This window comes from Triturus cristatus, chromosome 7 (assembly GCF_964204655.1).
Source record: "Triturus cristatus chromosome 7, aTriCri1.1, whole genome shotgun sequence".
In the NCBI taxonomy this organism is placed as follows: domain Eukaryota; kingdom Metazoa; phylum Chordata; class Amphibia; order Caudata; family Salamandridae; genus Triturus; species Triturus cristatus.
The window spans coordinates 748,066,085-748,080,637 of record NC_140590.1 but is presented as its reverse complement, the minus strand read 5'-3'; the positions used below and the strand labels follow the sequence as shown (position 1 = coordinate 748,080,637).

Genomic DNA, 14,553 nt, shown 5'->3' with positions numbered 1-14,553 from the left:
TCGCTAGGCGTCGTCTGCGGCTCCGCGTCCGTCGTGGGCGTCGTGCGCCGGAATGACGTCGTCGGAGTACTTAGACGCCGCCCTCGCGCGCTGACGTCAGTTCTTGTACATAGCTTTCCGCGCCAGGAACGCAGAGCCATGCAAAGACCGACACTGGTGCCAAAAATAAAATCTAGGGGCCTGAAAAGGATAACCTTAACCCTAGATGTCAGTTCGCAGAACGGGGAGGATGGGTGGGTCGGTGAGGAATCTAACTAACTAATGTTTCTTACAGATACATCGTTACCGAAGGTAAGTAACTTGTTCATCTGAAAGAAACACGTTAGTTAGATTCCTCACCTTAGAATAGATACCCAAGCAATACCATCCCCGGTGGTGGGTCTGCGAACCAAGATCACACCAGAAAGTCCTGGAGGACAGAACGGCCAAAGAAGCCATCCCTCCGGACTTGGCTGTCAAGGCAATAATGCCTGGCAAACGTGTGTAGCGAAGCCCACGTTGCCGCCTGACAGATGTCCTGCAAAGGGACTCCCCGTCCCAAAGCAGTAGTAGCCACTGTAGCCCGAGTAGAATGGGCGCGCAGCCCAACAGGAGGGTCCTTTTTTGCCAAGGAGTAACAAATTTTGATGCACAAAACGACCCACCGAGAGATGGTCCGTTTGTGCACAGCTTTCCCCTTCTTAGCACCCACGTATCCAACGAAAAGTTGGTCGTCCACCCGGAACTGCTTTGTGCAGTCCAAATAAAAGGAGAGCGCACGTTTTGGGTCCAGACGGTGGAGCCTCTCTTCCTCTTTGGAAGGATGCGGAGGCGGAAAGAAGGTGGGCAAGGTGACAGACTGCCCAAGATGAAATGGAGTCACCACTTTCGGAAGAAAGGAGGGACGAGGCCGAAGGACAACCTTGTCCGGATGAACAGAGAGAAAAGGAGGCTTTGAAGATAAAGCCTGGAGCTCACTCACCCGTCTAGCCGAGGTGATGGCTACCAGAAAAGCAGTCTTAAGAGTCAGAAGACGAAGAGGACAATTGTGAAGAGGCTCAAAGGGAGCGCACATCAGGAATGTCAAGACAAGATTCAAGTCCCACTGAGGCATTACAAAAGGGACAGGAGGGAACGTGTGAGTAATGCCTTTTAGAAAGCGTGTAACTACAGGGGACTTGAAAAGAGAAGGCTGATCAGGAAGCCGCAAGAAGGCAGAGATGGCAGCAAGATAACCTTTCAAGGTGCCCAGGACAGAGCCCTGCCGGGCCAAAGAAAGAAGAAAGAGGAGAACCTCAGAAAGAGGGGCGGAAAGGGGATCCACAGCCTTTGCTGTGCACCATGCCACAAATTTGTTCCACCGGCAGGCGTATACCGTCTTTGTGGAGGGACGCCTGGCTGCCAGAATGATATCACAGACTTCAGGAGGCAAGTCAAATGGCATCAACTGTCGCCACTCAATCTCCACGCATGGAGGTGGAGGCTGGACAGGTTCGGGTGGAGGACCGTCCCCTGCTGCTGCGACAGAAGATCCTCCCGAAGGGGCAGACGTATCGGAGGATCGGTCAGCATACTGAGTAGCTCGGGATACCAGTACCTTCGTGCCCAATCCGGAGCTACCAAGATGACTTGGGCCCGGTCGTGCCTGATCTTCTTCAGCACTCTGGGCAGAAGTGGTATAGGCGGAAAGGCGTACAACAGACCGCAACTCCACTCGTTACGAAAAGCGTCGCCGAGCGAGTGCCGCCTTGGAAATTCCAACGCGCAGAACTGCTGACATTGCGCGTTCTCTTCGGTGGCGAATAGATCTAACCAAGGCTCTCCCCACTGCTGAAAGAGACCTTGCGCCACTTCGGAGTTCAGACGCCATTCGTGATCCATCATGCACCGGCGGCTGAGTTCGTCTGCTCTGGCGTTCAGAGAGCCCGCCAGATGTTGAACCACTAGGGTGACGCCCTGGTGTTCCAGCCACGTCCAGAGGCGCAGAGCCTACTGACAAAGGGTCCACGACCCCACCCCGCCCTGTTTGTTGCAATACCACATGGCAGTGGTGTTGTCCGTGAACACCTGCACGACACTTCCCCTGACAGAGGGAAGGAAGGCTTTCAGTGCAAGTCGGATCGCTCTCAACTCCAACAGGTTGATGTGGAGACGAGACTCCGCCGGAGACCAGAGGCCTCTGATCTCCGCCTCTCCCATATGGCCACCCCATCCCAGGAGGGACGCATCCGTCACTACGACCTGCTCCGGTTGGGGAAGGGAGAGGCTCTTGCCCTTGACCCAATCGCGGTCCGTGAGCCACCACTGCAACTGCTGTGCAGTGCCCTCCGAGATCAAGACATGGTCGGACAGGTTGCCGTGATGCTGGGCCCACTGAAACTTCAGGTCCCACTGCAGAGCCCGCATGCGCCGCCTGGCGTGATGCACTAGTAGGATGCAGGAGGCCATCAGCCCCAGAAGCCGCAACACTAGCCTGACCGAAACCCAGGATAGAGGCCGAAAGATGGGAATCAGGGCCTGTATATCCCGGACCCGCTGTTCCGGCGGATAGACCCGGAACCGCGCCGAATCGAGAACCGCTCCGATGAAGAGGAGCTTCTGAGAGGGACTCAAGTGTGACTTCGGCACGTTGATGGAAAATCCCAGCAAATGCAGGAGATCCGCCGTAGTCTGGAGGTGGGAGACGACTGTCTGGGGCGAGCCCGCCTTCAACAACCAGTCGTCGAGATAGGGGAAGACTGGAACCCCTGATCTGCGCAGATGAGCTGCGACCACCGCCATCACTTTCGTGAACACCCGAGGGGCACTGGTGAGGCCGAAGGGGAGCACGGTAAACTGAAAATGCTCTTGGCCCACCGTGAACCGCAGGTAACGCCGGTGGGCCGGCAGGACGGAGATGTGGAAATATGCGTCCTGCAAGTCCAACGCTACCATCCAGTCTCCAGGGTCTAGGGCAGCTAGAACCTGAGCCAAAGTTAACATCTTGAACCTTTCCTTCCGGAGAAAGGCATTGACGTTCCGGAGGTCCAAGATAGGGCGTAGGCCCCCTTTGCCCTTCTTGGGAACCAGAAAGTAGTGGGAATAACAACCACGACCTACTTCTGGGCTCGGAACGCGCTCGACGGCCCCCTTGGCCAAGAGCGCGAAACTTCCTCGTGGAGAAGATTCAAATGATCCCCCGAGATACGGTGGTGCTGCGGTGGCATGGCTGGAGGGGTCGTCTCAAAGGGGAGGGAGTAGCCCCTTCGGACGATTTGCAGCACCCACCTGTCCGATGTGATGGACCGCCAGTGGAGCAGGTGATGGCGAACTCTGCCTCCCACTGGCGATGAATGGGCCTGAAAGCTCGGACTAGGAAGGCTTTGAGGCGGATGCTGCTGGGGTGGATGTGGGCTGACCTCGTCGTCCTCCAGAACCGCCTCGGCGGAAACCACGTCCGCGACCGTGCGCAGGTTGGTTCTGTGGCTGGTGGCTAGGCGTACGTGAGGAGGCACACGTTCCTTGGCCACGAAAGGGGCGAAAAGCGGAAGTTTGCGACCGCGGGGCCGAGAGGCCCAAGGACTTGGCCGTAGCCCGGGAGTCCTTAAAGCGATTCAGCGCACTGTCCGCTTTCTCGCAGAAAAGGCGAGTGCCATCAAAGGGCATGTCCATGAGGGTGCTCTGGACATCGCCCGAAAAGGACGTGGACCGCAGCCAGGCGTGACGTCTAAGCGCCACTGAGGTAGAAATCGCCCTACCCAGCGAGTCCGTAGTGTCAAGCCCACATCGGATAGCATGTCGCGCTGCATCCCTCCCATCGGCCAGAGCCTGCGTAAGTCGTGTCTGGACCTCCTCCGGACACAGGGGCAGCACGTCCTCCACCGTATCCCACAGAGAGTGGGAATAACGGTCCAAGAGGCAGGCGGTGTTCAAAGACCGCAGGCCCAAACTAAGGGAGGAGAACAGCTTTTTGCCAAACTGTTCCAGCCTCTTGGAATCCCGGTCCGGCGGAGCGGTCGGGAAGGAGGATTGGGAGGTAGAGGCCTGGATAACCAGGCTCTCGGGGGTAGGGTGTTGGGACAGAAAACTGGGGTCGCCCGGAGCGGTGGCGCCTGGTGACGTTCCTGTCCACAGGAGGAACTGTGGAGGTCTTGGACCAGGTGCCCTGCAGAACGTCAGTGAGGGCCTCATTGAATGGCAGCAGAGGCTCAGTGGAGCTTGCTGCAGACTAAAGCACCTCAGTGAGGACGTTCGTCCTCACAGCCACGGCAGGTAGCTCGAGCCCAAGGGCTGCGGCCGCCTTGCGCAGCACCACAGAGAAAGCAGCACCCTCCTCCGAAGCCACAGTCGGAGGAGAGATGAATCCAGTGTCTGGAGAGGAATCCAGGCCACTGGCCTCCCCCAGTTCATCTGCCCAGTCCTGTGACAGCTGAGCCTGAACGGCCATAGGATCCTCGGATCCCTCCCAGTTGTCCCCATCATCCGATTCCTGGTATGCAGGAGGAAGGATCGGAGCCGGGCGATAGACAAAATGTGTCTCCAGCGGCGCCGAACGCAGCGTCCATCGACGCCGTATCGGCGCCGGGCCCGGAGTGGGGCTGAACCGGGGCTCGACGCCGAGCGGACTCGGCGTCGGAGGTGGTACCGGTGTCGATGCCGGCAGAGGAGGCGTGACGAGGTCGACCGGCGTCGGCGGGGACTCGGTAACGGGTCCCTCGGGCGCTTGCGGCGTCGAGGCCGGAGCCGTCAACGGCGCCGGGGCCGGAGCCGCCGGCAGGCAAGGTTGCCCAGTCGGGTCCGCGGGGCCCCGAAGGCGCGCCAGCGGGCGTCGACGGCGGAGCCAGGTTCCTCATGGCCGAGAGGAAGGCACTGACTTCCGCCGGCGTCGCGTCAGTCCCAGGGACCGGTGGGTATGGGGACTTGCGCGGCGCCTGCGGCTCCACCAGAGCCGCGGGGGTGGAACCACCCTGACCCTCGGCCGAGTCGCGCGACCGGCGAGGGGAGTCCGAAGAGCGGTGTCGCCTCTTGGACTTCTTGGAGTGCTTCGACTTACCCGAAGACTTGGATCCCGACGACCAATGATGACGTCGGCTGCGGCTCCGCGACCGATCCTTGGACCTCCTCCTGGACCGGGATCGAGAGGGGCGCGGAGTTGAGTGGCGAATCTCGAGAAGCTTACTGGACCGCTCCCGTCTAGCCTTCGAGGTCAGGGCCTTGCAGTCCGAACACGACTCCGCGTCGTGGTCGAGGCCCAAGCAGTAAAGGCACCGGCGGTGATGGTCCGTAACCGACATCAAGCGGCTACAGTCAGCACAGGCTTTAAAACCAGGCATCCTACCGGCACCGGAGTCGAGACAGGATCAAAAAGGATCGAAAAGTTAGTAAAAAAGTGACTAAAGGGATAGCTCTCCCGGATCTGCGCTTACTGGCGCGGAAAAAAGAAGAACTGACGTTAGCGCGCGAGGGCGTCGTCTAAGTACTCCAACGACGTCATTCCGGCGCACGACGCCGACGACGGACGCCGAACCGCAGACGACGCCTAGCGACGCGCAAGGGGTATTGCTGACGAAAAATCTTCCGGATCCAGTCTGACGCCTGGGGATATTCTAAGGTGAGGAATCTAACTAACGTGTTTCTTTCAGATACACCGTTCCACTGTTGTTACCTGTTGGATTACTGTGTTAGTAGTATACAGAGCACTCCAGGGTGCTGGGCCTCAAGCTGGGCGCTGTCTGCTCGTGTCACGGTAGCCAACATTGATCTCAGGAGCCTTCCCAGCTCACAGCCCTCGGCCCAAAAGCTTCTGCCGGCAAGTGGTGGACCCTCTTTCACATACGACAGTGTCGAAAGTTGAACTGTGAGGCATATGTGCGTCACAGCAGCCATGACAGTTTCTTGGTAGCAGCAGGCTGAGAGCATTATTCCCGCAGCCACCCTCGCTCAGTGCGTCACCTCGTGGCGGTGTAAGCAGCGCAGACCTGACAGACATGTTCGCTATTCCGGAAGAGAACCACACCCAGAGAAACGTGCCTTTTATTCATACCCCTACGCTAGCCTTGCGTACGCCGAGCCAGCCCACTACACTAAAGATTTGGGAGGGAGGGGGCACGTACGTGCTATGTTTTCGTAATCTTTCCTACTGACTGTACTATCATGGTTGCATCCACTGTCGACTTCACTCAATAGACCATCAGTGTATGTTGACATGTAAATGTCTGTCCTCTGCATACTCAAGTCTCTCCGGCACATCCCCTCAACACTTTGCATTGTATACTTTTATAATCGAGAATCACTTGCCACCTTCGCACATACTTTGCTCTCATTTCTCCCCGCATTCTGCATTGTGTGGCAGAGGTGCCATGCCATGTTTGGTTTGTGTACATGGCTAGCTACAGTTCCCACAGTACGTAGTGTTGTTGTGTCTGCTAGATGTACATGTTGTTTATCATGTTGTATGTGATTATATAAGGTAGCGCATTTATTTCCGAGCAGTGGTTTCTCCCATTTACATATCGCTGTCTTAAAGAGGATACAGAAGTTTTTCTCACAGGTGAAAAGTGCGACCACAATGCCAGTCATTCATTACTATGCAAGAATGTCCAACTGCACAACGCTTCTAAGCTTACAGCCCCCAATCTTGCGTGCTTTCTTAAAAGCACGCCAACTCCCACAATCAGACCAACATTCACACAGCTTTCTAACGGCATTTATCTGCTTCTTAATAACATGGACTGCTACGCAATGTGAGCTGGCATACCGTATGTCCTTACTATTTCAAACTGGATAACTTCCTCTGGCAATCTCTATTCCCACCCACACAAAGTAACTCCCAAAGTTCAACTTGGCCTTCAATACCTACTTTGAAAACAGATTTTATTAAACGGAGCAAACTGAAAGCGCTTTTGTTTCAAACAGAAGTGTCCCTCACTTCTCCAAAAGTAATTTATCGACTGCAGATAGCACAAACGTCAAGTAAAATACACTCCCTTTTAAATACGAACCTCCCATTACACTTTGTGATTTGTTACACAATTTTCAACACATCTGACATTTAAGGTCTGGCACACTTTTTTAACATTGTCTTCTCCAGCCTTCTCACAGGCTTTCAAACTGTGTTTAGTCCAATACCAGCCTTCATTCATTCGATCATCTCTGGAATAACAACAACAGTGCCCATAATTCTCGCTCTGTTTGCGGCCATCCTACTACTATTTTAGCTTGTTAAAAACGGCTACGCTCCCTGTGGTAACAAGCATGTCCGACAGAATATGCCTCTATGCGAAGCTACATCAATACCGTGAAAAAAGGGAACAACTTTTCGGCTGCCTGCTTCTATCAATTATCTGAGCCAGCTACACATGACATTTATTTACACATATACAATCTGCGTGCAACCATCTTTTTATTTCAAAACTTGCCCAATCGACTGGCAAATGGATCTATGCCTTGCCAACATCCCAGCAAATGCTCCCGATATCCAGCAGGTAATGGAGTATCTTGAAAACCATGAACTTGATTGTTCGGGCAGTGGAGCAATGGCGGATGCAACGCAAAAAGGTATCCTGGTGGAATGGGATTTCTGCGCAGCCGCAAAAGATCTCCTGCAACATGCGACCTTTGACAACATCGCAGATTGCCTGCCAATTCAAATTGCTGCTCCAACATTCGAGGAACATTACTGTCCCTTAGAGGATATGAATTGGATCGCTTCGCTTTTCTCACACGATGGCAACAATCGCCTCTTGAAACATTACGCATCTCAAGCCGCTGAAGAACTTCCGGACTACAATTTCCATGACTTGTAAGAATTTCACTTTATTCTTGGATTGATTTTTTCCAACTTTTTTGACTTTTTCCTTTTACATTTTTTAATACACTTCAATTGAACTATTTTAATACAATAACTTTCTAAGTATGCTTAGTCATTTGAACTCTGTTTTCATTATTGGCCCTTACCTCTCCACACTAACCAGGGATGGATGATGTATGGCCTATGCAAATATGCTATTTACTTGCTAAATTAGCCTAAACTCAACATCCATTTTGAAACCATATCTATTCCTTGTACACACGTTTCTCTGCCTGCCTCTTATACACGAAGCCCTTTCACACAAATTAGCTGATCCTCAGCCTCTGCTCACGAACTGGCGATCAAGATCAAAAAATAAAGCGGGATTGTTTAGGAACTGGTTGGCACAGTGTGGTAATCGTATCCTACCTTTATTTTCATTCTACAATTTACAGTCATTCATGTCTAATAGGTATTGTTTATGTCACATGGAACTGTAACATATAATGTAGAATTGACTGATGCAGGAGCTTAGGTTTGAATACAGCAGAAGCGGTTGGAGTTTGCCTCAGCTGGATGACTTAGCTCTTACACCAGTGGTTCCATTTATGGCACTTACATAAAGACACTTTTTATATAACTTGCAGACTCCATCGCTGTATCACACACAGCCACGTTCTTAAACACACTTGATTTCACCATTTGTCTTCTGTTGCATTGCAACATTCTGCATTATATTCTTCACAATTATTTATTTATTCCTGCTTGCTAAAACACTCCATTCGAGTCTTCAGACCGGTAGGGGTGAATACTTCACTTCACACTCCCTGTATAGCACACCCTAACCACCCTACAGAGCTCACACCGCTACACTCTAAACCCATACTAACACCACTTGCACAGCTATGCTACAGCGGCCAGTATCCTACAGCGCCCAGAGCACATCAGTTTACAGCAATCAGCTCACGGTTTCATCCTCGAGTGTACCGGCACCTCACCTCAGCACCATCTCACTCTGGGCAAAACAGCACTTTCACACCGGTAGGGGTGAATACATCACTTCACACTCCCTGTATAGCTCACCCTAACCACCCCACAGACCTCACAGCGCTCCTACTCTCCTCTTTCCTAGTCTTTTTGCCCTTTTTTCCCCCTTACTCGCTTCAACGGAATCACAAAATGGCGGCCAACAGTTCCTAGTTGCAACCGCTCGCAGCGCTCACAACCAATAAGCAGCAAGCTCGTGCTCGTAACACCTCAGCCAATCAGATAGCAGAATTCCCAAATATCGATATCTGTAAATTTTGATATTTCTCAAAAACTACTGAACAGATTTACACCAAATAAACAAAAGCGTGCTTTCTAGACCAAGACCCTTCTCCCTGCCAAATTTGGGGTAATTCCGTTCACCCGTTCGACCTGTAGCCTTGTCTAAAGTTTCCTATGGAAATTAACATGGGGAAAACACGTTTTGGGACCCCCCTTTTTTCTCGGCCCCCCCCCTTCACGAATCACCCCAAACTTACCACATAGGAGCTGATATGAACAAAGAATGAGTTTGAAAAATGTCATGAAGATTCATCAAACGACGCAAAAGTTATAAGCAAAACAAAAAATGCTCTTCCTATGGAAACTTGGTCCTAACTATAACTACCTACTGGCGAACACCACTAGTTAATTTTATATATCTATCTATATATATATATATATATATATATATATATATATATATATATATATATATATATATATATATATATATATATATATATATATATATATATATATATATATATATATATATATATAATATTATATTTCACACACCATTTTAACGGAAAAGGACAGATAATGTGGGACAGTGTTAGCCAGTAGGCTGCAATGTGAATAATAGGGCAGAAAACTGGTGTTGTGCCTTCAGGAGGTGCTTATGACAATTGATGAGGATTCCTTGGAAGGCTTCTATTTGCAGTAAGAAATTGCCTAATTGTCACTACCATTCTCTCCCAACTTGTGTATAATATAAAAGTAAAATAAAAATACATTTAAGATTCATTGAAAGAGAAATTATTGCACTTTAAAAAGAGAAGAGGCACACTGGAAGGATTTATTTGAATGCCAAAATCACTTTATAAAAATTCATATTTACAAATTGCTAAACATATCTTACCTCAAAAGGATCATTTCCATTAGATAAAATATCAAGTAGATCAGCAGAAGAAACAAAATAGAATCGAGGAAATGACAGTTTTTTTGTCTCTAAGTATTCAGATAAAGCTTTTTCACAAACGGCCAAGCTGTAATGAGGAAAAACATACAATACAATAAATAGAATGTGAGAAGTTCCACTTGAGAACCATATATCACTGGCATACAGAACAACATCTCACCTTGCCTGCATTTTCTCTAACTTCTCGTAAAGTCCTGGCTTGTTTGTTGCTTCAATTACATTTGGTGTTTTAACTGCATCTGCCATTAATTCCTGTGGCATAAGAGAGACAAAGACAGTTCATAAGCAATGCAAACTAGCCTCACAAATGACAATATGAGATTCAGAGAGGTTCAACCCAGTGATAATGTGACTAGGATGGGTGTATCAAATTGGGGATCTATTTAGGCTGGCCCTTGTCTTCTCCAAAGCTTTATAATGCAATTAAATGAATATGTGATTGAAGCAATACTGTAAAATTCAAATAGGTTGAACCTATGAAAACAATGAGCTATGCAAATCTATTCAGAGAAGGCAAGTGATAAACAAGTTACTCACCTTCGGAAACGATATATCTGTAAGAGACATATATTATGTTAGACTTGGGGGTCTCTAGTTGGCACAGGTATGCACTTGTGACAAATAGGGACCCTCGCGTCTAGTCAGGGTAAAGGGGTACACTCCCAAAATAACCCCTGCTCACCCCCTTGGTAGCTTGGCACGAGCAGACAGGCTTATCTCAGAGGCAGTGTGTAAAGCATTTGTGAACACATACAGTAATCAAGTGACAACACTACAGATGGACGCCACACAAGTTTTAAAACTAGGTATTCTTTATATAGATTTACCACAAGACCAAAAACCACAAAAATCCACAATACTGTTACTTTAAAATGGTAGAATTTAGCTTAGTTCTCTTTAGTTCTTAAATGCGACACTTTAAGTCAATGTACCTTTAGATGCGACACGCAGGGCAACGAAAGTGTTGCAATGATGTTGATGCAATGAAAGTTTGGTGCAAAGAAATAAAGACATGAAGATCTTCCTGATGTGGCACACTTCTCCGATGTTGCGAGAGATCTTGGCTCGATGCGTCAGCTGCAGTGGCGACACTTTTGTCCAGTGATGCGACGACAGCGGCTTCTCTTCTCCAGCGTTGCGAGACGCTTCCGCTCGATACGATAACTGCAGCAGTTCCGACGGCGGCACGCTTCTCCGTGGATGTGAGGTGCTTTTCTTGATGCGGTGCAATGCGACAGCTACAGCGGCGTCATCCAAGATGCGACGGCAGCGGCTGCGACACGCTTCTTCCTCGATGCGAAACTCTTCACTTGATGCGGTGCAATGCGTCAGCTACGATGGGTGCGATGACGACACGCTTCTTCGGTGTTGCGGGGCACTTCTCGTGATGCGGTGCAATGTGACAGCTACAGCGGTGACCCACTTGTTCAATGATGCGACGGCAGCGGATGCGACGGCGACACGCTTCTTCTCCTTGCGACACACAGTCCCTCAGAAGGCCCAAAACAGCAGAAGGCACTTCCAAAGAACTCTGGGGAGTTGGTGGTTAAAGTCTGTTGTCCCTGAAACTTCAGCATGAGGCAAGCTCTTTTCCAAGCTCTTGGAGACCCTTCACAAGTTGAGCAAAAATACACGCAAAGTTCCTTTCTCCTCTCTTTGGCAGTAGGCAACCGCTGCAGGCCAATCCCCCAGTTTCAGGGATAGTCTCTCCTCAGTTTCTTCTTGGTTCCTCTCCTCAGCAGAGGTTTCTTCTTGTTTCCCAAAGTGATCTAAAGTTCTGGGGTCTGGGTCCCCTTTTTATACACAGTTTATCTTTGTTCTCTGAAGGCAGAGAGTGAAGGACTGGGCTATTCTAAGGCCCAGCGGTGCCAGGGGACAACACCTGAAACCTTCGTGGGTTACCTGTTCCGGCGTACAAAACACAGAGACACGGGACACTTCCTGGGGCGTCAAAGATCAGCATTTATTTACTGCAGGGATACAGAAATCGCAAGAAGTACACAACGTGTAGGTTCTGAGAGACTGCTTCAAATTGCAAAAGTGGATCGCTCCTTTTATACACATTTTCGTCATTGAACAGCATGGCGAACAAAAGGTTACAACTCAGTTCCCACAATAAACTTCAAAAAGGTCGCATTCATGTTTTCAGAAACCCGAAACATATTTACAGCAACATTGCCGGTTCCCAACTGTAAAAGCACATTATCCCTATATTAAGCACATTCCATTCTGACCGTAACGAATTAGAGGAAGGAACAGATGAAAAGGGAAAAAAAAAACAAGGATGCACAACAGTTTAGAAAACAGTGTAGAGAGCAATATCGGAAACTTGATTGCAGGATCAAAGAACTCGTGCCTAATGTATGCACGACTGAAACAATAAACTAGCACGGCAAGATGAGCCTCGAGCGGAGCCATCTGCCTTTGCCGTGTCATCCCCCTCATCATAAAGACACCTTCAAAGGAACATGTGTCCTCCACGAAAGCTTGGGAATCCCAGGGTCACGAAGCGGACAGTGTCCGTTCGCTGGCTACTTGAGGGCAAGAGACAAAATGGACGCCGTATCTAAAATGGAACCCAAGGGTTCAGATGGGCATGCCCAGGAATGAGACGACCCGTACATAGTAGCGTAGCGAAAACGCGTACCCCCACTAAACTCGTCATTTGCGGTTCGTAGATACCAAACTCGTCCATATTAGAACATACCCAAAATGTCAGTCAGATTCCCACGGAACCTCAGACGCTCCTTTTGCCCTCATGTAGGCAAGCACTAGTCGAGATCAGAATCGATTTCGATATTCATCAAATCGTTCAGTTGCTGCTGGAACATCATTCTATTCATCAACGTCTCTTTGGTAACTGATGGCCGTCTTATACACGTTGTAGCACAGAGGCCACATAAGGCCGGTCCACACTGCACGCAAAGACAACACGTGAACAGAAACGTTACAACAACCCCTACGATCATCAGAATCTTCCAACCCCAGGTTGATATCAGGTCCCAAAACCATCCTGGAAGCGTCCAATTACCTTCGTCCACGTGTATGGACTCGGAGATCTTATGCAACTTCGAGATGGCTTAGTAAACGGTTGGAGCGTTGTCAGGAATGAAAATGCAACAGCTCGAATGAATCACTTTGCACACACCACCTCTGTCTGCAAGAACAACGTCTAGAACCATACGGTTCTGCAACGTCATGAGTCTATCCGCCTGAAGTTCCGCTGTTAAATTACCAAGAGCACTCGCAGTTATGTTAGCAGTCAATTCTACCACACGGGTCAACTGTCTCAGGTTCCTACTATTAACCATAGGTCCCCAAAACGGCAAGAAACCCTTAAAGAAATCTCCTGCTTCTTGACCAGCGGTGTCCTCTTCGCTAATAACGCCTCTCACAACTCTAGTTTTGTGATAGTCTGAGGCAACCGTAACAGTCGGTGGCAAAAGATTCGCAATATAACAGGTTCCCGAGAAGTACCGGGGCAACCATGTATATGCACGCTCATAACATACGAAATAGGTACCCTTGGCAGTCAGGAAAACAGGGGAAGAGAGCATCGGTAGAACGTACGTGTCAGTACAAGCACTCTCCCCAAGCTGGGCTCTCGGATTTCGACCAAGACCTTTCAAGCAGAAATTACCGAGGTGGGGTACGATCCATATTGGAGACGAGCTCTTGAGCTGTCTCTCACCGACTGACATACTATACTCAGCCTCACTCAAATCTTTATATGCTTGTACCTCTTCATCTGGAATTAGCGATGCATCAAAAATATCTCTATCTAGATCAGCAATCGCTATCACCAAAGGCTTGTGGTACGGACCAGGACCAAAGTTTGCAGAACGTGGCTCTCGACTGGGGTAGGAATCCAGTGCACTACGGAACATAGTTTGGAATGCTCGAGCTGACCCCTGGGAACTGTAAGGAAGAACCAAATACGGAATACCCCTATCCATGGTATGTGGCATTAACCCACACACCCAACAGTTGGTAGTATTCATCACCAACTGATGCTGATGTAGGAGTTGAACGAAGGAGTTATTCATGAATTCTGCACGCCTAACCTGTTCATGTTGGGGCAGAGGATGAAAGGAATGTGGAGAAACAGTAGCAATGGAACCTAGTTTAGGAGAAAAAGTAGGTGAAATGGAAGGTAATAACGACTGTATTCCTAAATATACTCCACTCACCAATAGCATAGAAACAGTCAGAAACAGTAGAAATACCTGAAACAAAAAACATTTTGTTCGTACAATTTTATGCAATTGTGATCTTTGCGCCGACATCCTTTCTACTTCCAACAGCTTAGAGAACGCCATCCTCTAAAAACCGTCCGTGACGTCCTTGACGCACTTCGTTCTGAGTAGCGATTATGAATTCCCAGGAGTTCCCAGAAATCGACAAAAGGTAACTGACCTAGTATCAGGAACCTGCTAAACAGAAGGAAGTACCCACACGGCCCTACGGTTAACCCGGATGATAGGTTTTCTTAGACAAACATCCAACTTAATAAAAATCTCTTAGCTGTAAAAAGTACACGTAGAAAGAAACTCAAAAATCAGCAAAGGATGCAATT

General features: G+C 49.4%; 1 protein-coding gene across 2 annotated transcripts in view; it reads right to left on the bottom strand.

Moving 5' to 3' along the window:
- DNAH17 (dynein axonemal heavy chain 17) overlaps positions 1 to 14,553 on the bottom strand; it is a 14,992,541-nt gene that overhangs the window by 9,538,648 nt on the left and 5,439,340 nt on the right. For both annotated transcript variants that reach the window (XM_085617470.1, XM_085617471.1), the window contains 2 exons: positions 10,138 to 10,229; positions 9,918 to 10,044 (listed from right to left, as the gene is read on the bottom strand). In XM_085617470.1, the coding sequence (XP_085473596.1) occupies positions 9,918 to 10,044; positions 10,138 to 10,229 (219 nt within the window). The remainder of the gene's footprint in view (positions 1 to 9,917; positions 10,045 to 10,137; positions 10,230 to 14,553) is intronic.